The 25,186-nt window shown below is 37.3% G+C and overlaps 1 protein-coding gene across 3 annotated transcripts in view; it reads left to right on the top strand.

Annotated features, from left to right (window-relative positions):
* Window positions 1–25,186, top strand: part of LUC7L2 (LUC7 like 2, pre-mRNA splicing factor) — a 30,087-nt gene that overhangs the window by 2,473 nt on the left and 2,428 nt on the right. The window contains exons 1-9 of one of the 3 annotated variants that reach the window (XM_075058225.1): window positions 6,251–6,321; window positions 8,004–8,098; window positions 15,154–15,252; window positions 16,137–16,247; window positions 16,900–17,043; window positions 18,114–18,290; window positions 20,560–20,651; window positions 22,156–22,185; window positions 23,111–23,305. In XM_075058225.1, the coding sequence (XP_074914326.1) occupies window positions 15,157–15,252; window positions 16,137–16,247; window positions 16,900–17,043; window positions 18,114–18,290; window positions 20,560–20,651; window positions 22,156–22,185; window positions 23,111–23,305 (845 nt within the window). In that variant the 5' untranslated portion in view covers window positions 6,251–6,321; window positions 8,004–8,098; window positions 15,154–15,156. Of the gene's footprint in view, window positions 1–6,250; window positions 6,322–7,551; window positions 7,575–8,003; window positions 8,099–15,153; window positions 15,253–16,136; window positions 16,248–16,899; window positions 17,044–18,113; window positions 18,291–20,559; window positions 20,652–22,155; window positions 22,186–23,110; window positions 23,306–25,186 lie in introns of those variants that run through there. The other 2 variants (XM_075058224.1, XM_075058223.1) reach the window with 2 other exon arrangements.

The raw sequence follows: 25,186 nt of genomic DNA, 5'->3' as shown, positions 1-25,186 counted from the left end.
CTGTCACCTTTGACATACTCTATTTCTAGTAATATGCAAATCACAGCTTTTCATTAGAACGTGGCAATTTTTTCATTTCTTGGTAGATTGTAGCTCTTGTTTTACCACTTGTCCCCATTGCCTTTGATTTTGCTCTGCCTGGCAACACAATAGAGTTTAAAATGTTTCTAAAAAAATAATCTTTCTTGGGTGAATTGTCAGAATCATTAAAGTGCTTTTTAATTCCCTGATTAACAGAATTTTATACTTTACACAGTTTGGGGGGATTTGTTTTGTTTTGGGTGGGTTGTAGGGGGTTCGGGTGGGGTGAGTTTTTGGGGGGTTTTTTTGTTTGGTTTTTTTTTTGGTTGGTTGGTCGGTTTTTTTGGAGGAGCCTAGAATGTGCAAATTTAAAATTTTTACCTATATTAGAAAAGGCAGATCAAACATTTGATCTCTTCAGTGGGAATAGAACAAACTCAGAGGTAAATTCGAAGCCAATGGTGGTGCCTGAATATGTAGTCTATGCTACTTTTTTGGAGCTTATAGTATCATTTGTAGCGAACAAGAACATGCTCTGAAAATCGCTTTGAAAATCCCACATTGAGATGCTCAAATGTGGTTTTAGGAGATGAGCTGTAGGCTGTAATTTGTGGAACTTTGTGCACACTCATTTATAACGGGTGTCCCTGGGGCCACAATGGAGAAGCTCAGAGGATGCAGTTATTAAATGTTTTTATGGATTTACTGTTAAGGTCAGAGAACACCTAGACAGCACAGTTCTGTATTGGTCAAACTGATTCAGAAAATACCCACTGAGCTGTAAGAATATTTCTGAAAAATACACTGTGTTAGTAAGGACCCCTCTCATTTCAAACGGAGTTGCCCGATGTGTGACTGTGTAGAACAAGGTATGCAGCTCCGGGCCTGCCCCTTGCTGTATCCTTTCCTGGAGGGCCCTGTGCTTGCAGGCAGGGAGAACCAAGAGCTTTGTGGCTTGCTTTGGCAACCTGCTTCCTCCCTCGTCTGAATTTTGGCAGTGGGATAGAGGCACTTGCAGTCACACAGCATCGCTCAATGTGTGATGAACTGCTGCCTGGTACCTGCCAGGATGCAATGTTCAGGCAGCCTCTTGCCAGCTGCCCAGCCCAGCACCCTGCTGCTCCGTGCTTGCCTTTGCTCGTGTGGCAGACACCTGACAAAGAAGTGAAACAGAAGGGACTTGGCAGATGCTCTTCAGGAGTTTCCAGTGAGTTGCAGTTCTTAGAATTCATCTGGGATATCTAAAAAGCAGTTCTATTGTTAATGGCAGTACAATGAAATCATTCTGTAAGTGGCAGCTGTGGTTCTGTTACACACCTGGAAAAGCACATTATTTTTTTTTAAAAGTGTTTTTTTTTTTAAATACCTTAAGTATACCTAACTTAAACTTCTCTTGCGTGCTTCTCTGACAAGAAGTGGAAAACTGGGTTGGATGTGGACCATGCCAAAAAAAAGTGGCTTATATTTTGATGTAGTAAAAAGCTGGACTAATTTAATATAGTCATGACTGCAGGTTGAAAAAAAAAAAATCTTCTCTGAAGTATGTCATTCTGAGTACTGCTAACCTGACATACTTAAACAGAGAGGCTTAAATAGAAACTACTGAATACATATTGCGGGTTTCCCAAATACTGAGGAATGAGGAGTGCTGAGGACCAGGTGCTAATCTTATGTACTTACATACAAATGTTTTCTTCATACTGTTTTTTTTACTGTTAGCAGTTAAACTAAAGGACTTTTTATTACATGTGTCAGTAGTTAAAAGGTTAGTTCAAGTTGAATTTACTGCTGATGACCAGAGATGCGGGAACTTGTCACTCGGAAGTATTAGGAACAAGCTGATGGAAAAGTGTGATTTTTTTTTTTTTTTTTTTTTAATATTATTTTTCAACTGTAAAGTTGATTAAATATTTTTTTAATAGTATGCTTAGGTAAACTTGGGTTTTGCTATCCCTGTTCTCTAGAAAACGGGAGTGATCCTTACAAATAAGATTATACCTGTTTTAAATGAATCGAGTCATTTACAAATGGAGTGAAATGTTAACAATTGACATTAGCGTCCCAGGATTTTTTTTTTTTCCCCAGTATATAGCTGAAATGAGCAAAGATTGCCAAGTTTTCTTTAAAAGGCCTGATTGTAAAGATCCTATTCTATCTTAAATCAGCTCATCTTGCTCCACTGGTTCATTTTTCTGCCAGGTCAGTTACCCCCTCTGTCTTGCACTGGTGCTAGAGTCAGCGTGAGGAATCGGTTAGAAGCAGAGGTGGAGTAGGATCATTATTTCTGATAGTCGTGCAGGCACCGAGCAGATCTGAATGTCTCTGGAACAACACAACGTCTTGAAACTGCTAAGACTTAACTGTTGCAAAGAAATGGGGGGTGGGGGAGTGTTTTTTTTTTAATAATTGTCACTACATAACAATTAGGTTATAGTCTAGAAATATGAAAAACTAGCAAAGTTAATTAGATTATTCTTAAGAGACAAGTAAATTTGTGCATGCTTCTGAGCCTTACAGGTGGTCATAAAAGTGTTTTCCCGAGCATCCTAACAAATATTATGCTATGTGACTAGCAGAAAAATCTTTGGAGCCTTTAGATATACAGAACCCATATGTAAGAAGTGTCAATCAGCACCTCTTTGGCTTCACCTGCTAGCTTTTTGACCTGAGCTACTGTGTTTGGAGTTCTTAACTCAGTTCTTTAGCTGTTACTAGCAAAGCACTTTTCTTGTTCTAGATCATCTTTATCTTTTATCTATTCACGCCTTAAGCAGTTTTTCTGTTTTACACTAGGCAATTCAGTTATCATGGGTAGTGGTTACTAACGTGTGGCTTTTCTGTCCTCCTTGTCTGGGAGGAGTTGAAGTGACACCCCTGTGCTTGGTCATCCTGTGTTTGGTGACACACTTTATATGGTAACAGAGGCATAATCTAGAACTTGAAACCCATTTTTTAATTTCTTCATTTCCATATGGGATTATTGAAGAGTTCTCTGTGTACTTAAGGATTGGTGGTGGGTTGAGGTTGGTATTTTCAGGGTACATAGAATTTGTTTTCCACTTTGCTTTACACTTGGAGGTGGAAGGTATGCTAGCCTAGGAATGACTGCTAGCCATTTGGGTAGCCTCAGGCTGAGAGCCAGGTTAGGGCATCAAGAGCCTCCTCTGAGAGCTCTTCTTTCAAATACGGGTCAGCAGCAAAGTAAAGGCAGAAAAAAGTGTCTTGTATATGCGAATCTCTGTGAAGCCTAGCCAAAATTTTGAATTGATACCAGCTCAGAAATCTGAAAGTAGTAGCAACACATAAACTCCATGAAAAGATGCTTTATTTGTCGATCAGGAGTGATCAGAAGGCTTTAAGAACAATGATCATGTTTCAGTGAATTGTGTGTGTTTGTTGGCTTTGTTATAAAGTTCTGGTACTTTAGCCCTTAAAAATGAGGGGAATGGTGAAGGACTTGAGGAATTCTACTCTGGATTGGGACACCATATGAAATGGCATTTATGAAGAAGCAAATGGGCATATTCATACCTCATAGAAAATCATTCCTATATTTTTCTACTTGTAATGCATTAGCTAAAAATGGTTTCATTATATTCTCCATTCACAAGTATTAATTCAGTCATAGTGTAAACCAGAAGCAGTCCTGCTTAGAAGTGTATTGTTCTAAAGGTGTTGTGGTAAAGATGCGTCCAGTGTTAGTGACAAAAATATCAGAATAAGCTGCCTGTTCAGCGTGTAGCAGGAACAGCATCTTCTGTGACTGCATAAGCCTCAATTAAATAATGATGTTGAATACTTGTTATACAGGGCTTGCTTTGCTGATGAAATTTGATATGCATTCTTTAACCTGATATTCCACCCAGTTTGTAGCTCCTCACGAGTAAAGCTTTCGGAGTCCCTTGCCAACATGTTGGGACTCATGCTTCAAAAATTTGAGTGGAAAGCTAACCGGTTTTGGTTGATGTAGCTTAATGCAGGAAGTCAAAAGCATGATAATGAAAATGCACATCATTGTCTTTGCGTGGATTGCACCATTAGTTTGGATTAGAGGTTACAGTTGAATTATAAAGGGTAATTCTCATCAGTGCACTGGGATTGTTGTTTGTAGTGTATTAGGATACATCAGAATAGTAAGAGATGCTGGATCAAATAAATCATTGTTATAAGCATGTTATAATGCTAAGTATTGTTGATACGTAAGTGTTCATTCTGCTGGTTTGTGATTAACATATACTGAACAGGAATGACATTGTGGAGGCTTTTGATGGTTTAAACTTAGGATTTCAAAGTGAATTGTATAGTACAAATGCACATTGTGAACTTAACCTTTGGATGTTCCTTAGTCAGTAGCATGCACTGGTCTTGAATATTGATGTTACTTTTGTAGTCGGTATGTTTAATACAAACTAGAAAACTTTCTTTAGAAAGTTTACATTACTGCTGTCATCTCTAATTTTGTGCCTCTAGTGTGCAGTTTCCTTATGCTTATGAAGGATAAGAGCTGTGCAGGTGTAGAAATTTCCTTGATGTTTGGCTTTTTTTCTTGAATGTTTTCAACTCTGTTTCAAAGTTCTCCATTCATCTGGAAAGTCATCTCTTACAGAAATGTGGTTTGGGCCAGGTACTTTAAGTAAAACTAAAACTGCTGCATCTTGAGGAAAATCTGAGTCATTTTTTCTGCATCTCCATATAAATTTTATGAATCATATGGTGTTTGGGTTTCTTTTAATGGAGAAAATCTAATTGGAAACACAGGGATGGCTTATAGTAATAGATGTTGACTCCTGCAGTGCCCTGCTAAGTTACTTTGATTTCTTTAATGAGCATGAGTCCTAAAGATCAACTAGTTGAATACTCTGCTATTCTTCAGAGATAGAGTTAAATAAGTTGCTATTCTGCGCTAATTGGATTATTTACCTATTAAAATAGAACTTGTAATAAGGCCTGAAATGTCACTGGTAGTGTCCCCTTTATAAATGTTTAAGGATACTTCTAAAATTTAGATGACTGCAGCTATGTGGTACCTAGATATATTGTTTTCTTCTTACAGAATATATAAAGCCTTTTTTTTTTTTTTTTAATACTCTTAAACATTGTTTAGCATTCACCTGATTGATTGCCAATACAAAGATTGTATCAACGTAAGTATGGTTTGACAAAGAGAAGTAGCATCGTGGTTATCTGACATAATGGTGAAGTCCTTGGCTTAAGAACGCATCTATTCATGTTATTTTAATTCTTAGAAGGCATCTGCAAAAGTCTCTTTTGCTGTAGGCTGAATGTCAGGTGTATAGTGGATCCGTAGGTTTCATTCCGTCCTCCCCCCCGCAGCAACCCATGTAGACCGCAGGTCATCACCTACTCAAGATGATTGATCTGTAGGTCAGCAGCAGAATGTGTTTTCTGTCTTTGCCAACAGGTCTGCACTATTTAGGGGTATTGGAGCTCACAAAATTAATGAAGAAATAAAAGCATTTTCTTCTGAGGCTATCAGACTTCTGAATGAGCTGCCAGAGGGACACAAAATTCAGTCATTGTTAGGACATACTTATAGGACACCTTACCATTTTGATCGACATTTCCTTCTGAAAGAGCATAGATTAAAAAGAAATGCAAATGTATGAAACTGCTTTTCATAGGAAGGAAAAGGTAAATACCTGAATGTACTGTGTATGGGAGCCTTCTGAAAGTCTCTTAAATACTAGACTGAAGGCACAGTGCAGAAAGAATAACCTTTTAAAATGTAAACGTGGAACATGTTCTCGAGGCTGTCATTGATCAGTTTCTGCTACTTTTTTTTTTTTAATTTTTCCTATGTTGTCTTATCTCAGTTTGATAATTGTGATTATCCTGCTAGCCACTTAAATGAAAAAAAGACTGTACTGCAGCTGTAGCATCAGTTCCTAGTTGTGGTAAAGGTATGAAAAAAGCTACATCTAGATGTTGAGGTAACATCTGTGAAAATACTACTTGCCAACTTTACCTATGGAACCATGAGTCTTTCAGCAAATTTCTGGTCTTGATAAATCCTTGACTCCTGATAGGTTAGTGCTGTTAGGCCATCAGCTGTATTTTTTAAAATACTTTTCTTGATTTTGTTCATGTGTCTTTATATAGAAGAATCTTTACAGTCAACATGTATTTCTAGATGCTGTGTTAAAATTGCTGGCAGAGTCTATTATTCTATACAAACTGAACAATCTGGCCCCTTGTTTTATTTATAAAGGTTCAATGTATCTTTGCCTGCCTACATCAATCTGCAAGGGAGTGTCAGAAAGGCCCCGCATTCGCCGAGCCGTGAGTTATCAATAACTTTTCAGATGTGTTAATGAATGTGGAACAAACGCAATTACGTGTTTAAAAAAAATACAGATCCACCTCCTAAAAAGCAAAAAAAGAAAAGCCAAACTCAAAACTTTTTACTGCAGTAGCAGGCATGATTATAAAGGGATTGGTCTAAATTTTTAGTAATGTAAGTATAACTGAGCAGTAAGGTCACCCTCTAGAAAACCTATTGTTGAACTGCTTTGAAGCTGTCTTTAGCCTGTGGATTACAGGTTTTAACTGTTGTATCCCGCAGGCAAATTAAGTGTGTGGTGATTTTGGAAACTTTTTTTTGCTTAATAATCTGAAACTTGGCCCATCTGAAAATGTTATATATTAGCATCCTATGCATAGAACTGATATTTAAAAAGCTGATTACATAATAGTAAGAAAGGCTTGACTGATAAGATATGGGCTTTTTATTTATCCCCCTCTGTTGTAGTTACCTCAGTAATGAATTTGGCGTCTTGAATTGTTTAACAGATTCAAAATTCTCAGCATTTCAGATCATGAAGCCATAAAAAAAACTTTAATAACTACAAAATGTATCTACACTCTTTAAAATATTTGATGAAATGGAAAAGGCTGCTATCTGAAATCATTTTATGTCTTTTCTTTTTTCCCCAGCAGCCCTCTTTGCTTCAGTAATTCACCAGTAGGTTTTCAGTGATCAGAGATCTTAACAAGTTGTTATGTTTTAAAAAATTAATAGATACATGCTGAGAGAGATTAAGGTGTTTTATCATGCCTGTGTCTTAACAACAAGAGAGCCATAGCAGTGATCTCTCTTCTGAATCTCAACTAGTGACAATTATGTTATGACTCAAAGGAAAACATATTCCCGCCCTCATCCCCAAAATACCAGTTGGTTACTTTGTTCTGAAGACTTTAGGTCTTGCTCCAAGATGGGGTTATTTAAACTTGCAATTGGACTTCAGTTGATGCTTCTGCTGATGCAGGAACCACAGCCTGCGATGCCGAAGATATAATTAAGATGTTCCCAGCCCAACAAGCAGCATGTAGAAAAGAAAAAAAATATGGCTTATGACAGAGAGATATGCAAACATCTGTAAAATAATTTTGCATGTAGGCTATGTCCATATGTTTGACTTTTTTTCAGGTTTGTAAGCATTTAAAATCATTCTTCTGCCAACTCTTTATGCTACTCTCATCAGAAGTAAGAGGGTGCATTGCATCCAAGAGCAAAATCATAAAATGAGTATCAGGTGGGATTCGGTGAAGACTCAGTGTGTATAATTTTGTGTTTATGAGGCTGCTTTTATATGCTAATTGTTGCATACAAATACATCAGTATTTCATGCAAAATCTGAATAGAACATTATATAGCTCATTTAACAAATGCTGTTGTAGCAAAGTGTTTTTAAGCTAATGCTGTCTTTCTTGTTTCAAGCACTTTTCACGCTGCATATTTGAAGGGGAAGTGTGAGAGGATTGTTAAATAGCATTATAGAGCATTAAAACACGTATTTGTGGTTTTGGTGTTATTTGGCAAAGAAGCATACAGTGGTTTAAGTTCTAGTTTCCATAGACCTTCACTATGTGACAGGGCAATGTTAATGCTTTGCATGTGATCTGCAGAACATGTTTGGCTTCCCCAGTTTTCTAACCTGGATGTGCTGATTTCTATATTGCAGGTGACACAACCCGTCAGCGAATCAAATTCAGTGATGACAGAGTGTGCAAGAGCCACCTTCTCAACTGCTGCCCTCATGATGTGCTCTCTGGAACTGTATGTAGCTAAATCTTGTGTTTTATTTAGATAAGAATGGAGAAGTTGTATTATATTTGTTCTTTGTAATACCTCTTTTAATTTAATGTTTTTTAGCAAGCATCTATCCAGTGCACTCTAGTAGTTTAGAGGAGCTTTTATAAACAACTAATTTATGGGTTATGAAGTTAATTTTTAGAAGTTTCCTGTTCTGTATGCTAATTATTACTTAAAAATTCAACGTTGTTTGCTATAACGTAAAAAAAAAATAATGATGTTACCTACCTGAATTGCACTATAGCAAAGTGGTTTTAAGCTGGTACAGTTGCAACTAGTAGAAAAAAAAGGAAATACAATTTATGCATACATTATAAAGTTACTTTCTTAAGACTTTATGTTGTAGTGAGAAAGTATCCAGCACAAATATTTGTATAGGGAAGAGAGGTGATTTTTCTTTCTTCAGAAATGTTTTAGTGAAAACAGTTGAAAATTCAAATAATTACATTTCTACAAGCTGAGATACATTTAACATGATAGTGACACTTACTGTACAATATCAGTTACTGTGCCATTTTCACAAATTCTAAGGCAACTTGGAAAAAAATCTCCATTTATGGCATACTAGTAACTTGTTGGGTTTTTGTGTACTCTACAGTAGAGGTTCCTCTGCCTGGGCATAGCAAACTAGGGGCTTTGACTGTTGCCAGTAGCTTTGTCATTGTGCCTGTGCTTTACCTTGTGGTGCCTGATTAAGACAGCTTATTCTTTGTGGAAGGTGGGTGAGTTACGTTGCATTGATTATTTAACCTAATGTTCCACAGTGTTAGAATAATTAACAGTAGAGAGACTTATGATTTGCAGAGTCCCATGTGCCTACCATTCTTAGGGCTGCACTTTGGTAGCTTTTCTTACTCACTTTGTCACATTTTCTTACCCTGTGGCAAAGGGGAAAATAAGTACTGGAAAACCTGTCTTAAGGGTTATTTGAAGCATTATTGGTTCTCTGTGCTGTATCATTCCAAATGGCTAACCTGACTGGAGCCTTTAATGAAATACAGAATGAAGTTCATTTGCAAAATTGTAAACTTGGTAACTGATTTGTCACCTGGCCTCTAATATGCTTTCCAAGTAGCTGTGATTTTAAACTACCATAACATTTTTGGTTGATGAAAGGGCTTCAGACATGCATGCACACACTAATTTTGTTTTACTAGTTTTGGTGCTTGTACTGACAGACCGATAGTTACAGTCTGTCCTTACCTCTTTGAAAGAGTCCCTGCAAAAGTAGGCACAACTGTAATTGCTAAGAAGCACAGGAAGAAGACGCAAAATAAATAGTAGGACTGAACTAGAGAACTTAGCATTTGTCTTAATAAAAAAGGCAGTGGAATAGAAAAGGCCCACTTGTTGAGCTTCTTCATAACTCTTGTGGCTTCCTAAATTTTTTTTCCTATCCTTAAAGACACTCTTTTGTATTGCAAAGTTCTGTCATATCACAAAAATCAGATGTCTTGAAGTTAATGTGGTGTGTTCAGCATATACTGAAGGTAATGCATCTTGCATATATTTACTTACAAAAAAAGAATGACTTGAAGGTAAGTAAGCTTTGTGTATCAATGCATATGTAGTTTTATTTTGAACTATTCTGGGCATTACTGTCCAAACAAAATGGGGAAAAAAGGGAGAAGAAGGTGTTCCTCTTCACACATCTGTTATGTTGTCCACTCTTTTGGTTGTGTGATGAGCGAAATAGCTCATGGTTGGGGGAAGATATGGAACACAACACTATGCTGTAAAAACATACAAAGTCATTGATCAGAATCCACAAGAAGATACTGTTGAAAGATTAATTTGACAGCTTTTCATTGTGGTCTAATTTCTATAAGCAAAGATTTGTAGAATGACTGTCTTTAGCAAGTAAGGAATGTTTATCTTTAGAACTACAAAAGTTGTAGGTATCGTGCAATAATGCCTCCTATGGTGGAGACCAAGCACGTAGGTTGGGCCTGCTTACCCAATTTGTTAAGTCCTCACTGAAAGTTCTCATCTTTCTCATACTGGATTCTGCTGCTGCTCTTGGAGTACTAATATAAACTGCTTATTCAGTGAATGTCAATATATCTTCCTTTTTCTTTCCTTTTCTTCGTCATAATGCAATTAGTCATCATACCACAAAACGTGTCTAGTTAATCCTTTTAGTGGGAGTCGTGGAAAGGGACTCATAAGAGACAGGCTTTATCTGACCCATGTGATGTCCTGCTGTTTACCTAGTCATGGGTCTGAAGAAATGGACCTTCTCTCTTAATAGCACAGTTTCTGAAAGGGCAAGAGGCATGTAGTGTGACCAGACAGTTTATTGTTGATTTGGAAAATGACTGTGGAATTTTCTCCAGAGTTTTGATAGGAAAATTTTGATGCATTTTTGCATTCAAGATCTGTAGGTAACAAAGATTGAGTGCATTTTTTTTTTCTTAATTCAAGTCTAGAATCTTATGCTTCTGAAAGAGTAAGTTCTCTGGGGGCATTTTATGAGGTTAAATGTCTTCATTGACTAGATTATCGGTAAAATACTGGACCTGAATTGCCATTTTTTTGTGTCACGAGATAATCTGTGCAATCCTCATGAACTGCATATTACTGTTCCTGTCTGCAAAATGCAGACTTCTCTGCTATTCCAATCCACCCGCTCTTTCAAAAGCACTCAAGGAGTACCTTCAGAGATAACACAAGACAAACAAAATGACTCACATGAGTAGGCTATGTTAATTTAGTTTGTTCTTTTCCTTAATGGCCAAATACTCAAAACTCCGCCAAGGAATTGATTTCCCTTGACAAAAAAATCATGTTCCCCAGGCTGCAGTACGTATTGGTAAAAGTAGTGTGTGTATACTTTTCTTGGAAGATTGGAGACTTTCTCTTTGTTGTCCAGATTTCTGCATATATTATCTCTTCTTTTGATGGATGAAGTGTGTGGTTATTTCTTAGAATACCATATGAAGTCTTTTCTTATTTCTAGACTTTTTTGGAACACTTGCAGTAGGTGTTATCCTCAAGTTTCTTTGATCAGATTAATCTTTTGGTTAACATTAGAAACATTCCAGGAAAAAAGCATCCATACAAATTAGTAAAGTTTTGAGTTTTACTAGGAAAGTTCCATTGTCTGGCTTGGCAACAATGCATAGCTTCCTAGTTTTTTGAGCTTTCTTTGCACTTCTCTGTGTCTTACTTCCTCAGAGTCGTTTGTATTTAAAGGAACAATAAAGTTGTCTTTAAAGGAACCCTAAATATTTTACTTAGGAGTGTAAAGCTGTAAGAATTAGCTGTATTTTGAAATTTAATTCTTTTGGCTGCCAACAGAACAGTTCATTCTGTATCAGTTACCCTCTTCCACTTTTCTGGATAGACTTGTCTAGTTGTCTGTTAATGAGCTTCAGTTGTTATCTACTTAAATCAGGAGATTTTGGTTACATTCCTATTTTATTTCATTTCAGTTTCTTTAGGGGCATGCTTGTTGGTACTAGGTTTCTGGTTTTGTAGACTTAAAAATTCTTAGTCAAGCAGTCAGAGGTGTCTCGCTGCCTATGGGAGATGATCTTTTGTTGCTTTTTGGGGAGAGACAGGGAGAGTATGGGTTTGGATTTTTTGTGTTCTGCTTCTAAGGGCAATGGGAATAATGAACTATGTGGAAGACATAGGTAGAATAGTGAGTCCCCAGAGCAAAAATTTAAACAAAAGTAAAATTGTAGCATCCTTTTTCAGTTTATTAAATTCTAATTCCAAATCTGTTGTGCTCTGTGATTATCTTCTTACTTGAAATATGTTTTCAAGTTTGTGGAGGCAATAGTGAGCTAATTGGTAAGATGACAGAAGTGATGTATTCAAGGTTGTAGAAGAGTGTCTGTTCAGAACCTGCTCTTGACAATGCTTCTCACAAAAGCTCTTTTAGTTTTAACTGACACTTTTTCATGTTTTGGTGCTCTGCTTTTTCAAAATGATCACTTGGGTACTGGTTTACATGCATAAGTCAGTGCTTTAAGAGTTTGCTCAATCACTTCAAGTTGGGAATTTTATAATGAGAGATTAATAAGACTTTGTAAACCCTGGCTACTGGGACACTGAATAATTTACCACTTAAAGTTAGCAATTTTTATTTACAATTTTTGTGTCTTAAAGGGTTAACACTTAATTTTTTTTATCCTTAATAGTTGTTGATGATCAGGCTTGTGGGGTTTTTGTGGTTTGGGTTGTGGGTGGTTTTTTGGTTTTGGGGTTTTTTTTTGTTTGGTTGGTTTTGGTTTTGGGGGTTTTTTTGGTTTGGGTTTTTTTTTTTTTTTTCCCCAAAACCATGTTCTTGAGTTATTTTTCATCAGCATTACAAAAATGTTTGGTTATGTTTACCTGTATCATGAGATTAGGACTGAAGCTACATACGTAGGAGTCAGATGACTCCCCTGTAGGGCTACAAACCTATTAAGGAACATTCTCTGGATGTAAGCTCTGTGCTGTCTTTGGCAGGTTTTACAAGACGTATAAGAAGGTGTTTTCTCTATCTCTCTATGTTTCTGAATGAGTAGCTAAGTACTAATGAAAACGACAAGGTGGGAAGATTTAAAGCAACTACTTTTAATGAGGTTAAAAGTAGGAATGCCCTGAATATTTATAGTAGCCTGCTAGCTATCTTTGAAGACCCCAAGCAGTTCAACACTTCTGCAGCAATCTGGCTTTCTTAGTGGCTTGATTGTGCTTCCCTGTTGAAAAAATTCCACAAATACTGTAGGTGGTCTTGCAAACCATGATTGAGAAACTCCTTTCTGCTCAGTGGATTTACTTGGCATTTGTATTTATGTATTTTTTGAGGAACGTCGCTGCTTGCATTTCATTTATGCAGACCTCAAAGTATGCTCTGTCAGCTCAGTCCTGCGGTATCTTGAGGTGCTCATGAATTTATTGCACTCAGCTCTTCAGGTCTCTTGCTGACTAAAACCATATTGATTGAGACCTTGGTTTAACAATATACTTTAATGTGTGATTAACTTTAAGCTTCTTAGAGGTGGAATTCAGCTCCAGTTTAAGACCTCTAAATATAGGTATCAGCTAAGAAGCTAGGTGTAGAAGCTTGTGTTGGAGTCAGAAGGGATCTAGGCAGCGGAGCCTAGAGAAAGATTCAGTTTGCCAGCCACTGGGTATCTCTTTCAAGGTGGGCTGAATCCGTTTAGGCTTACTGACTGTACTGTCTAGATCTCCTTTTACTGTGGAAGAGAAGTTTGGATAGTTCACACATCTGCAGATAGATGTTAGTAAGGTGTTTTAATCTGGAGTTGATTTCTTTGCCAGTATTCCCGTTGGCTCAGTGGAACTACTCCCGTGCTTAAATTTTAGGTGTGCCAGTGTGATTATTTGCTGTCGTGTTACAAAAAGCACACATTCTGCTGGATGTTATCAGCTTTACCGTTCAGGACTGATTTGATCATGTGAACTGCTTCGGCTTTGCAACTCAAATTAATTAGGCTTGCATAAGCTACCTCAGTTTGTAGCCTTCAGCCCAGTGGTGATGAATGTAAAGTGCTCTGTTGTCTCGGCAAGTGATCATGTCAGCCTTTTGAAACGTATTCTTGATTTCTCTGACCAGTGCCAGGAAAGTGAACTGATGGTGCCATACTCCATTTTATTGGGTTTATTTTATCTAGGTGAAGGTGGGTTTTTTTATTACTCTGTACAGTTATCTTAACTCAATGTTAATATATAGTCAGGCTATAAGACTGAATACTACGTAAACACTGAAATGCCTCATCTCTCAAAATTGCCGCTGATATTACTGAAGTTGTTCGAGAGTTTCTGAAGTGGCCTCTTGATACTGTAAGAGGCCCTAGCTGCTTAAGCCCACTATTACGTTGCTCCCTACGTATTGTCAGCACATCTGTTTGTGTGGCTGCCTCACAAGTTGGACAGAGGTGCACTGCTGAAAAATTGCCTCTGTTTTTGGTTTGCTAAGATATGTTTTACCCAGTCAGTACCCAGACTGTGTTCAACTACACAGGCAGAAGTGCCAGCATGGGGTGGCACAATGCAGTGATAAAGGGAGGACAGAAAATTTTTCAGTAGTAATGCTGGCTCAGAGTAATTGCCATCCTTTCAGGCTATGGATTTACAATTGCCACTAAGAAGAAAAGAAATCAGAAAATGTACTGTCCTGAGGAGGGCAAACCCAACCCAAATAGAGGGAGAAGAAGTGTAAAACACATGTAAAGTGAACAGTGTGTCATGGCATTGTCATGTGAATTTTGGCTGTTTGGTTTTTTTTTTAGAGTGTGTGCTGTGCAAATTCCAATTTAAAACCGGTATTTGCTACCTAATAAGATTCTGAGCACTCTTCTCAGTGGTGTTGTATGCAAGATTAGTGATGCAGCCTACTTACTTTAAGTTCATGCTTGCTTCCTGCCCTTTCTAGAATGGTTATAGATTACAAGTAAAATATCTACACTTTTTCTTCCCTGATCTTGAACATAGTCCAACACTCAGGTCCTCTTCACTCACCTGCAAAATGTTTTGCTGGGATTTGATTTTTGGCTATCTTAATTGAAATGCTTAAAGAACGGTTTTTAAGCAGCACTTACAGCGGTGCTGTGGTTGCAGCTATTTCAGGTGATGAATATAACTGGAACACACATAGACTGTGCAGACAGTTCAGATCAAGTATTTGAACATTTAATTGCCAGTTATTTGCAGGAAACTTGGTTCTGCTAAGCTGTTTTAATTCAATACAGGATGTCCCACTTCAGTCATTTGTTTGAACTTTCAATAAAACGACATTTTTGCAGGACGTTAATGATACTTTGTAATGCAAATAGCCATCATGATAAGATAAGCTGTTAATTCTGTCTGCTTTTACTATTTCCTGATTTGTGCATGTTTATTAAAGATCTGGTATTGTCTTACAGCTTTATTAAACTGTCTTTTCATTCCTACAGGGGAGATGATTTGCTTCAGAATATTTGACTGTTAAAGAAAGTCATGCTAATTTCATTCCTTGTAACACTTCTGAAAAATAACACCACTTTCCCTCTGTCTCTTTTCAGAGAATGGACCTTGGTGAATGTCTGAAGGTGCATGACCTGGCATTAAGGGCAGACTATGAAATAGCATCCAAAGATCAAGATTTCTTCTTCGAGCTTGATGTATGTATTTTATCTTAATGGTGGAGAGAAAGCATAATTTGTGTACTTAGGTGGATAAACTGAGCAACAAAAGTTAAGTTTTTGTACACACTGAAGGAAAACTTTTGGAAAGTAATTTTATAGAAAGAGGCAGAGAAACCCTTGTCACAGTTACATAAACAATACATGCCTCTTCATGATTATATGTGAGTATTTAATTTGCATTCGTAGTCATCTCTAGGTAGAACTATTAACAGCCTTCCACAGAACAAATTGTCATAAACCTGGATGCTATCTTAGTATTATCAAATAGCAAGCGAATGTTAAGACTGTGTGTGCTTTGAAGAGAGTCTTAAATTCTATGTTTATTGAAGAAAGTAATTTTGTATTGGGGATAACAAATCATATGCTATGTCTCAGTACACAGTAGTTTGAGTAATACAGTTTTGAACTCCCAACTAGGAAGTTAGTCTTCACTAGGACAAAAAGGGTTGGGGTTTTTTTGTTGTTGTTTGGAGGGATGGTGTTAATATGCTTAATAACTTAAAACCCGAGTGAAAAAAGTTACGGTATTGCATGTATTGGCTGGGTGAGGTGAACCTGAGTATCCTTTGAAGAATTTTAATGCATGTTAGAAATGCACACTTCTTTTTAGGGAAGACTTAAGACAGATTCACTTCCAAATTTCTGCAAATACTTATAACTACGACAATGTGTAGACTATGATTTTTAAAATGTTGTGTATTAATATAGGTGATTAGTGACCATAAACTGCTAGATTATTGTTTTACAAAGGTTTCACTATTAAACTTATAAAAGTTAAGTCTTAAACCTGGAAAATGTTAAGGCTAATGAAATATTCGTGTTCTCGACAGCATTGATCAGTGTTTTTATTGATATTGTAGGCAATGGACCACCTGCAGTCATTTATTGCAGACTGTGACAGGAGAACAGAAGTGGCTAAGAAAAGACTAGCTGAAACCCAAGAAGAGATCAGTGCTGAAGTTGCAGCTAAAGTAAGCATGTAAAACTAGTAACTGATGTCTCTTTGAAGGTCTGTTTTTCTAAGGAGTCAACTTAAGGCTTTGGCAAGCTATTGAATCTGAGAATTCATGCTGAGGAGGGGAAAAATTAAGACTTTTTTTCCCGTCCTTCCCAAAACTACCTTTAAAGCACAGAGAGGAGAACACAGGAAAGAGACCTCTGATATTTTTTATGCTCAGGAACCTTGACTCTGTGATACCATGCCATACAAATGTTAGTAATTCTTACGGTTTTTGATCAAAACTTCATCCATAAAGTAAACAAAATTTGACATGCTTTTCTCTAGATCTTCTAACTGAAAAAACTTTCATTGTTTTTCTGCATATATATGCACATGCTTAGAAGGAATGGTTGTACAAATAGTAATTTTGCAAGACTATGTGGTATAGACAACAGTGTGAATTACTTGAAGTTTCTAAACAAAATCCTGCTCTGGAGTTGGTACATAGACTTAACTCAGCCTTTCTCTGTGTGTTTTTACATGAGGCAACTTCTGTTTCACTTTTACCTGGAGAAGTTATCTCTGCATGTTTCTTTTAATTCTGTCCTACCAATTTTGCATATAATAACTTGGTAGTAGTTCAGATTGTTTTCCATAATTAAAAGCAATTCTTGTCTTTCAAGGCTGAAAGAGTTCATGAATTGAATGAAGAAATTGGAAAACTGCTGGCCAAAGTAGAACAGCTTGGAGCTGATGGGAATGTGGAAGAATCTCAAAAAGTAATGGATGAAGTGGAGAAGGCTCGGGTAAAGAAGAGAGAAGCAGAAGTAAGTTGATTGTGTAAGGCTTGGGGGATGGAGAGGGCAGGGTCCAAGATTAAATTGGTTGGCATCTGTGTAATGCAAGATGTCTTACCTGCTGTTGTTTCCTTAACTAGTTGCTTCATATAAAACTAAAGAATTTGCTTTGCTGCATCCGGTACAGTCAAAGTTTCTACTTTTAAATACACTCCTATTTATATTAAAATCATACTCACTTCCCCAGATGATGCATTTATCTTAGTTTAGCTGTATTGGCCAGTTTTATCTGTGGACACTACAGTTGTGTCTGTGTTTGAACTGACTTGCCTCATTCAGTCTCATGGCTCTTGCTGTGGCAACTCTGTTGTGCCTCGTGGTGTGCTGATGTGGCTTGTACTGGAAAGCTTCAGTGAAGTGAACCATTGTCTTCATTGAAAGATGGTCAATGGCTTGTGTATCAGGCAAGTCAAAACAGTCCCTGTTGTAATGTTCAAGTAGCAGAACTCACCGAGAACTTTTTCATGTCGTATTTTACCAAGATACTTAAATTTATAGAAACAAACATCTGCAGTTGTTTTAATGGTACCAGAGGGGTTGCTGGCAGTCTTTCTTGTCTGTCATCTGAGTGTCTGTAAATAAATTTTGCTCAGATAACTTGTTAGTGGCTAAAATGCAGGCAGATTTCTCAGGAAACCACTACTGTTTTAAACTGGGTTCAGAATTAAAACGGGTGTAATATTTTCATAATATGTTACCATAGTAATTGTAGTGTTAATGTGTATTCACTGTTGCATATGAAGAAGTTGTTTATCCTTAGAAGTAGTATGATCTTAAGTAAAGTTAATAAACATCCCACTTTGTTTAATTTACAAAACCACTTGCTGATGTCCTGCCTTTAAATATGTCCAATCTTCAAAATAAGGAACCTGCCTTGTATCTTAATGAGACACTTGATTTATGAATAGTGTGAATTAAATAAAGGGTGTGCTGGTGTACGTTGAATTTGGCTATCAATTTGTAGTATATCTTTGGTAAAGTATTATCTTTGTATTTCTGTGCATTGAGAAGTAACAGTTAGCACATTGGGTTTTTTCTAGGAAGTATACAGGAATTCTATGCCTGCCTCCAGCTTTCAGCAGCAGAAGCTACGGGTTTGTGAAGTGTGCTCGGCTTATCTTGGTCTTCATGACAATGACCGACGACTTGCTGACCACTTCGGAGGAAAACTGCATTTAGGATTTATTGAAATAAGAGAGAAGCTTGAGGAACTCAGGGTAAATCATTCTTATATTTTTGTGTGTATGTGTGTGCTCCTACTTATTTGCCAGACAGCCTTAATGGAATATTTCTTTCTGGGTGTGTGAATTTTTTTCATATTACTTTAAAATTTGGGATTTCGTTAGTCTACAAAATGCTAAACATTCCAATTCAGTCTCGGTTATCTGGATAATTTGATAAGATAACCTCTTTTGCACTGAGGTATATTAAAACACATGTTCAAAGTAATGCATTTTGGGAACAGAGAGTGTGATTCCACTTGTAAAATGGAGAACTGTATTTTGAACAGGGATGTTGAAACATATTTAGCTGTCATAGGAGATAACCAAATGAACTTTAGTTTTAGCGAGTTGATTGGCTGAAAGTAATAATGAGACTCTTGAAAATAGAAGAACGTGTAGTGGGCCTGAGTGGTATTTTATTTATTTAATTAGGATAAAATGTTAATAGGGCTGGTGTTGAAATCCTCATTTTTGGTACCATTATGAAAGGAGCATGATAACACATGGCAAAGCTTTCAAAAAAGATCTACAGAAATGCTTATAGCTCAAACAGCCTGCTGTATGGTGAAAGACTAAAACTCAACTCGTTTATTTTATCTGGACAAAGACTAGGAGGTGACTTTCATTCTATAGGTACCAACAACTAAAGAAGATTTCTTTTTTTTTTTTTTTTGAGTAATTTTTGAAGGCTTTTAAGCTTAACTGACAATAGATGAAATAAATTCCAACAACTCAAGGCTGTAGCTATCCCAAGTCAGAATACAAAAAGATGTATATATTGAAGTCAGGCTAGCTATTAAAATAATTGTTATGGAGAGGTTGCATGTCCTCTGTAGCTTGAACATTTGAAATCCAGTTGGAATATTATCCTAAACAACATTATCCTGACCAGAAATTGTGTGCTGGAAGAAAGACTTAGTGGAATTATATTCTAGACTTTTGGTATTCAAGAGGATGGATTTGGACACCAATGCCATTTATGATCTTAATGTGCAAATTATGGAGTTCAAGGCTCAGTTAAGCATTTAAGTGTAGAGATCACTAAAGGTAATAGCTAAATGAATTGAAGCCCTAAAAGCAGAAAATGCTGCTACTGTGTTTGAGTAAATTGGCTTGGTTTATATTTCATAATATTCCAGCTGTCTCGCATGGATATTGTGACTTACCCATTGGAAAGTCCAACTCTTTCCATTGAATATATTGGCAATTTAGGCTCCTAAATATAGCTGCTGTAACTTAAACCTTAGATGCCTAGAATAGATCATGTGCGCTTCCTCTCATCGCTCCGTGAAATTATGCAGAGAGTCACTTGAACAAGAATCCTTGCTTGTTGTTAAAGTACTGATACTGTACAAGGAAGTATAGATATGATTTGACATAAAGGGTTGAAATAACTGATTATTTACACAATTCCAAAAAAAAATGCATGGATAATTATTTCACATTCCCAAAGCATCAATAAAATAATCTTTTGAAGTACTTCGCTAACAAAAAAAGAAAACAATAACTATCCCCTCCTTCCTCAGAGCTCTCCTCAGAGATCTAATCAAGATGCTGCTGGGGCAATTCCACATCTCAGAAGAAGGTCTTTGTAAAGAGTTGAATTTCTTGCATCATGTCCAGAAGGTGGCGAGACTTGGGTTTGGCCAGATCTCCAGTTGTGAGTTCCACATCTGAGGGCCCTCTACTGAGCGTGCCTTGTCCCCAGTAGTAGTGAGTTCAACCTGGGGGCTAGCAGCTGAAGCATCCTCTCTAATTACATCTCATGTTCACAATACAGAAACAAGTAGCCTCAAAGCTAGGTGTCAGCCCAGCCAAGTCCTTTAAGACTAAGAATTTCTTTTTGTCACGGCGTAGCTGAAGGAATTACTAAAACAATTAACTCTCCCAGCTCTGATTCCTTCCTACCTTTCCCCAGTGGCCAAAATATGATCAGATTGGCATGGAAACTCTCCAATGAAAAGCATGACTTACTGCTCTGAATTCCCCATCGTGAAATACTTAATATAACTATGTATTTCAGGTCTTCGTGTAACATCCATCTATTTGCTGCAGCTCTTCTGCAATAACTTGTGTTTCTTGGAGGAAAAAAAAATATATATACACACACACACTGAGGAAGAGAGAGGGAGTAATATACACAAGGGAAAGGGATTATACATGAGGGAAAGAACTGAATATTAACTGTCTAGATTATTTTTATAGCACCTTAATCTGAGAAATTTTGAAGTGTAACTTAATGAATATATTCCTTTGCTTTTAGAGGATTGTGGCTGATAAACAGGAGAAACGAAATCAGGAACGTCTGAAACGTAGAGAGGAGAGGGAAAGAGAAGAAAGGGAGAAACTAAGGAGGTAGGGATCTATTGTAATTGCAAATACATAATGACCTATTTAAGTTTAATGGAAAAACTGATGTAGTTCATGCACGTTCCTAAATCTGCAGAATCATGATAGTCTGCATTCCTTGGAAACGTACAAGGATTGAGGGTGAATTTCACGTCTAAGTCTTACAATGTGAGTTGTGTTCATAGAAAACCTTTTTAAAAAATACAGATAGAAGTGTCTCTTCATATTTGAACAGAAGGCCTTTAAATGAGAATTTTCAGGTGTGTACCTTGTTTTGAGACCTGACAGATGTGGGTTTACACACATGTAAGTTTCTAACATCTGTTAGATATGAGGTATTTTGTTTATAGATGTTAGAAATTTTCCTTATTGGAAGTAGTTGAATGTACGACTAAGGAAAGTAATTCCCTGTTCTTCTACGAAATAGTTGCTTCCAGGCCTTGTGGGGCTAGAGTGGAATGGAATCTGAACTGCAGTTCTCTTGACGTGTTAGCTTCAGAGGTTAACAATGTCAACTTTGGAAATCTATTGCAGTCTGATAATACATACCTGACAAGAAATAAGGGAGTACTGGCTTGAACTGTAAGCTTTTTCTGTGGGAGGGGTGGGAATAAAAAAGCAGATTAGATATTCTTTTGGGTTTGTAGTATGGTGGGGTCAAAATAAATAAAAAAAACAACGAACACAAAACAACTGTCAGAGGGATCTATTTCCTGGTGATTATGTTACAAAGATGTTAACATCAATTAAAAGGCCTTTAAGTAACTGCTAGTAAAACAATGTCGTGGTTTAAGCTCAGCCAGCAGCTAGGCACCACGCAGCCACTTGCTCACTCTGCACCCCCTCACCCAGTGGGATGGGGAGGAGAATTGGAAAAAAAGTAAAACTCATAGGTTGAGATAAGAACAGTTTAATAACTAAGGTAAAATAAAATGTAATACTAACAATAATAATAATAAAATATAATAACAATAATAATAGTAATGAAAATGAATATAATTTAAAAAAATAAATAAAAAAAAAAGTGGTGTACAATGCAGTTGCTCACCACCCCACAGACTGATCCGCCCCTCCCAGCCAACACCCCCCCCCACCCTCACCCCCCCCCCCCCCCCCCCCCCCCCCCAGTTAATATACCGAGCATGACGTTCTATGGTATGGAATATCCCTTTGGCTAGTTTGTATCAGCTGTCCTGGCCGTGTTCCCTCCCAGCTTCTTGTGCACCTGCTTGCTGGCAGAGCATGAGAAACTGAAAAATCCTTGACTTAGGATAAGCGCTGCTTAGCAACAACTAAACATCAGTGTGTTATCAACATTATTCTCACACTAAATCAAAAACATACTGTACCAGCTACTAAGAAGAAGATTAACTCTATCCCAGCCAAAACCAGGACAAATAAGAAATACAATAACAGGTCAACTAGTCTGGTTTACTATTGCTAAATTGTACTTTATTTGATAATAAGATTGTGTAAGAAAAATTGATTTACTATTTTCCATTTATTTCAGGTCCAGATCCCACAGCAAGCATACCAAAAGGTATGTACATCTGCAGATGAGGAATACCATCAGTGAAGCCAGCCTTTCACAAGCTGGAGCATTATAAGTTTGTCTAGCACTATTGGTTTAAGATGTCCATCTTTACAGTATTCTGTTACATAGTCATATCTCTGTTTATACAGTTTTTATCACCATGCTACTGACTTTATACACGTACATCTACTTTGTGGCTACTACAATGCAACTTTTTGTCCCAAATAACACTTAAAACAGAGTATTGCTCTTTCTTCAAAACAGAAGCTTGTGGTTAATACCTTTTCGTGAAAACCGATGAAGTTAAAATTCTAAGCACCAGGTTAACTCTCAACAGATGACCCATCAATAGTACAAGTTTTCTTCCTAACCTACACAGTTGAAGGTCACCAGTGAGGTATTATTGCAAAGTGATTTAAAAAAAAAAAAAAAAAAAAAAAGAAAAGAAAATAAATTATAAATTTGTATGGTGTTTAGAACCTTCCAGACTAGTTTTATTGTAGTAGCTATGGGGAAGGATATAGTCCTGTTTTCTCAGAACATCATAATACATAGGTTCTGACGTATGATCCCAGTCACTGCATCACGAAGTTCTACAACTTTGCCTGATAAAGACAAGATTTTAAACTTTTAAAAAGTCTATTTTTTCCATATTTTTAATTCCTTTCAGAAGATGGAATTGGCTATGCTGTAAGCATGCATACAGTCATGAATTAACTGTAAAATTGTCTGCATTAGTCACAAAGGAGTTTGTAGGATTTCCAATGTTTCTTTCCCCTGTTTGTCTGTGATAGGACAATGCAATAGCTCTGAACGCTGCAGACCATTCTCTATACAGCTTTGCTTATGCATAGAGTGTATGATACTCACAGTACACTGGTAGAGTAGCTAGGTGAATGCAGTGCCTGGTTTAAGTGCTTTCTGTTCCTAGATCTAGGTCCCGAGATCGCCGCAGACATCGGTCTCGCTCAGCCTCCCGGGAACGTAAGAGAAGAACTCGCTCCAAATCCCGTGAGAAGCGCCATCGTCACAGGTCTCGCTCTAACAGCCGCAGCCGGAGTCGCAGCCATCATAGAAGCAGGCATAGTTCCAGGGAGAGAAGCCGAGAACGCAGCTCCAAAAAGAGGTACATGTTAGCCTTGAAATAAGTGGCTTTTCCTAGATGCATGATGAGAATTTTCATACTAAATTAAGTTTACATTTACCACTTCATAATTCAAACACATTTTGAGACTGTCTCAGATTTCAGTTACACCTTTAGCATATTTATGATTTGACATAGTATAGTGGTTGGTTTGTTTTGGTTTTGGTTTTTTTGTTTTGTTTTTGTTTTTTAAATAAAAATCATGGGGTTATGTATTATTTCAGTTTTGGATTAGTGATATAAGGTATTGGTGTCAAGTTGATAATACTGCCAGCTTCCTGTAGTGTAGAAAGTGAAACAGTTGATCTCCATTTGAACCCAGGGATATCAGCAGTAGTCTTACTGTCATACATTTGGTTTTTACCTTGGGCTCTTGTTCCCAGCACTGGAGCCCATCTGTTGTGTACTGCGCCAGATAAAAACAAGTTTAGATACGCCTGAAAATAAACTTGTTGCATTGCATCTGAAGACATTGCTTTGCAAGGGAAGTGGCTCAACCCCTCATTGAAGGATTACTGCAGAGAGCAGTCTGGGGTTGTTGCCTTTGAATGACTCAACTGTCTGCTCCTGAGGATTTGCTGGCTTATTTTAGACAAGCGAGGTAAGCATAATTTAGAAGAGTGGTAGAATTGCACAATGAGGCATCTGGTAAGGAGGTCTGCTCATAACCAGAATTCCTTTCCTGTATAGGTCAGCCACCATGGTGTAGGCTTGAGTGCAGTACACTGGATGGACAGGGGGCCCAGTCTTAAAACCCCAACAGACTGTTGACTTGCAAGGAGAGAAAAGATCTGATTTTGAAGTGGCTGCACATGCAGGGTTTATAATTTGGATTAATTTAGGAGTTAAATCACCAAGGATGGAGATACATATTTGTATTGAAGTGTTCAGGTATCTCATGGGCTCTTTGCCCTAAAAATGAGCTTTTTTTTCCTCCCTGGAGTAGGTGGGTGACTGTAGTCCCATCATGCTCTGTAAGAGAGCATAGAAGACAGGGTTGGTCCAAGTCTTTTGTTTCCTTTTTGTTGCAGGTGGATGAAACTTAGACGTCCAGCACTCTAGTAGATATAGTCAGTAGTGTCTGGTATTTAAAATTCTTTCAGGGTGTTCTTTAGTGTCCTAAAGTCAACGTTTCAGACTCAGCAATTTCCATCTTGATTGTAGCCTGTCATCACAGTTATCCTAAAGAGTCTGCTTCTTAAAGGTGTTCACAATGGCAGATGAGCAAATCTTCAAAGCTGTAGTTTTTCAGTCTTAAAATAGACATTTTCCTTTGAATTGACACATTTTTTAACTTGGATGACCCAGTGTATAGAGTGTATGCTCAAATTGCCTTTAATTTTTCAACTTTGAAGTCCAGACTTGCAAGACTCAATTTCAGTCCTTCAGAGAAAACTATACTGATTTGATTGTTCTGCGATTCTCATCATAGTTGTTTAAACTCTCCAATATGATACGCACAATGCAAATAATGCATTGTCTTCTGTACGTTGGCAGAGAACTATGTAAGAACAAGGAAGTGGTGTGGACCATTGGTGCTATCCATATAACAGTAAGCCTGTCAGTCTCAGCTGCCAAAAGCGAATTGAAAAAGCACAAGGTGATTTGAAGATGAAGTCAGCGTCCTTTTGAAGGATGCTATCAAAAGATAAGCCCTCCAAGCCTTGTTTTCCGTGAATGAGTTAAAAAATGTGACATACTTCAGGGCACAAGATTTCAACCTCAGGATAGTCAGTACTAGATTTATTTCTCCTGATGTCAGTTCTTGCCCTGAAGGAATGAGACACACCTGTGGTGGAAGAGTCCTTGGTACAAGTAAGAATTTTGCATTACTGTTAACTTGAGGGACAAAATTGCTGTGCC

This window comes from Buteo buteo, chromosome 26 (assembly GCF_964188355.1).
Source record: "Buteo buteo chromosome 26, bButBut1.hap1.1, whole genome shotgun sequence".
Lineage (NCBI taxonomy): Eukaryota > Metazoa > Chordata > Aves > Accipitriformes > Accipitridae > Buteo > Buteo buteo.
This window is presented reverse-complemented; position numbering and strand designations above follow the sequence as displayed.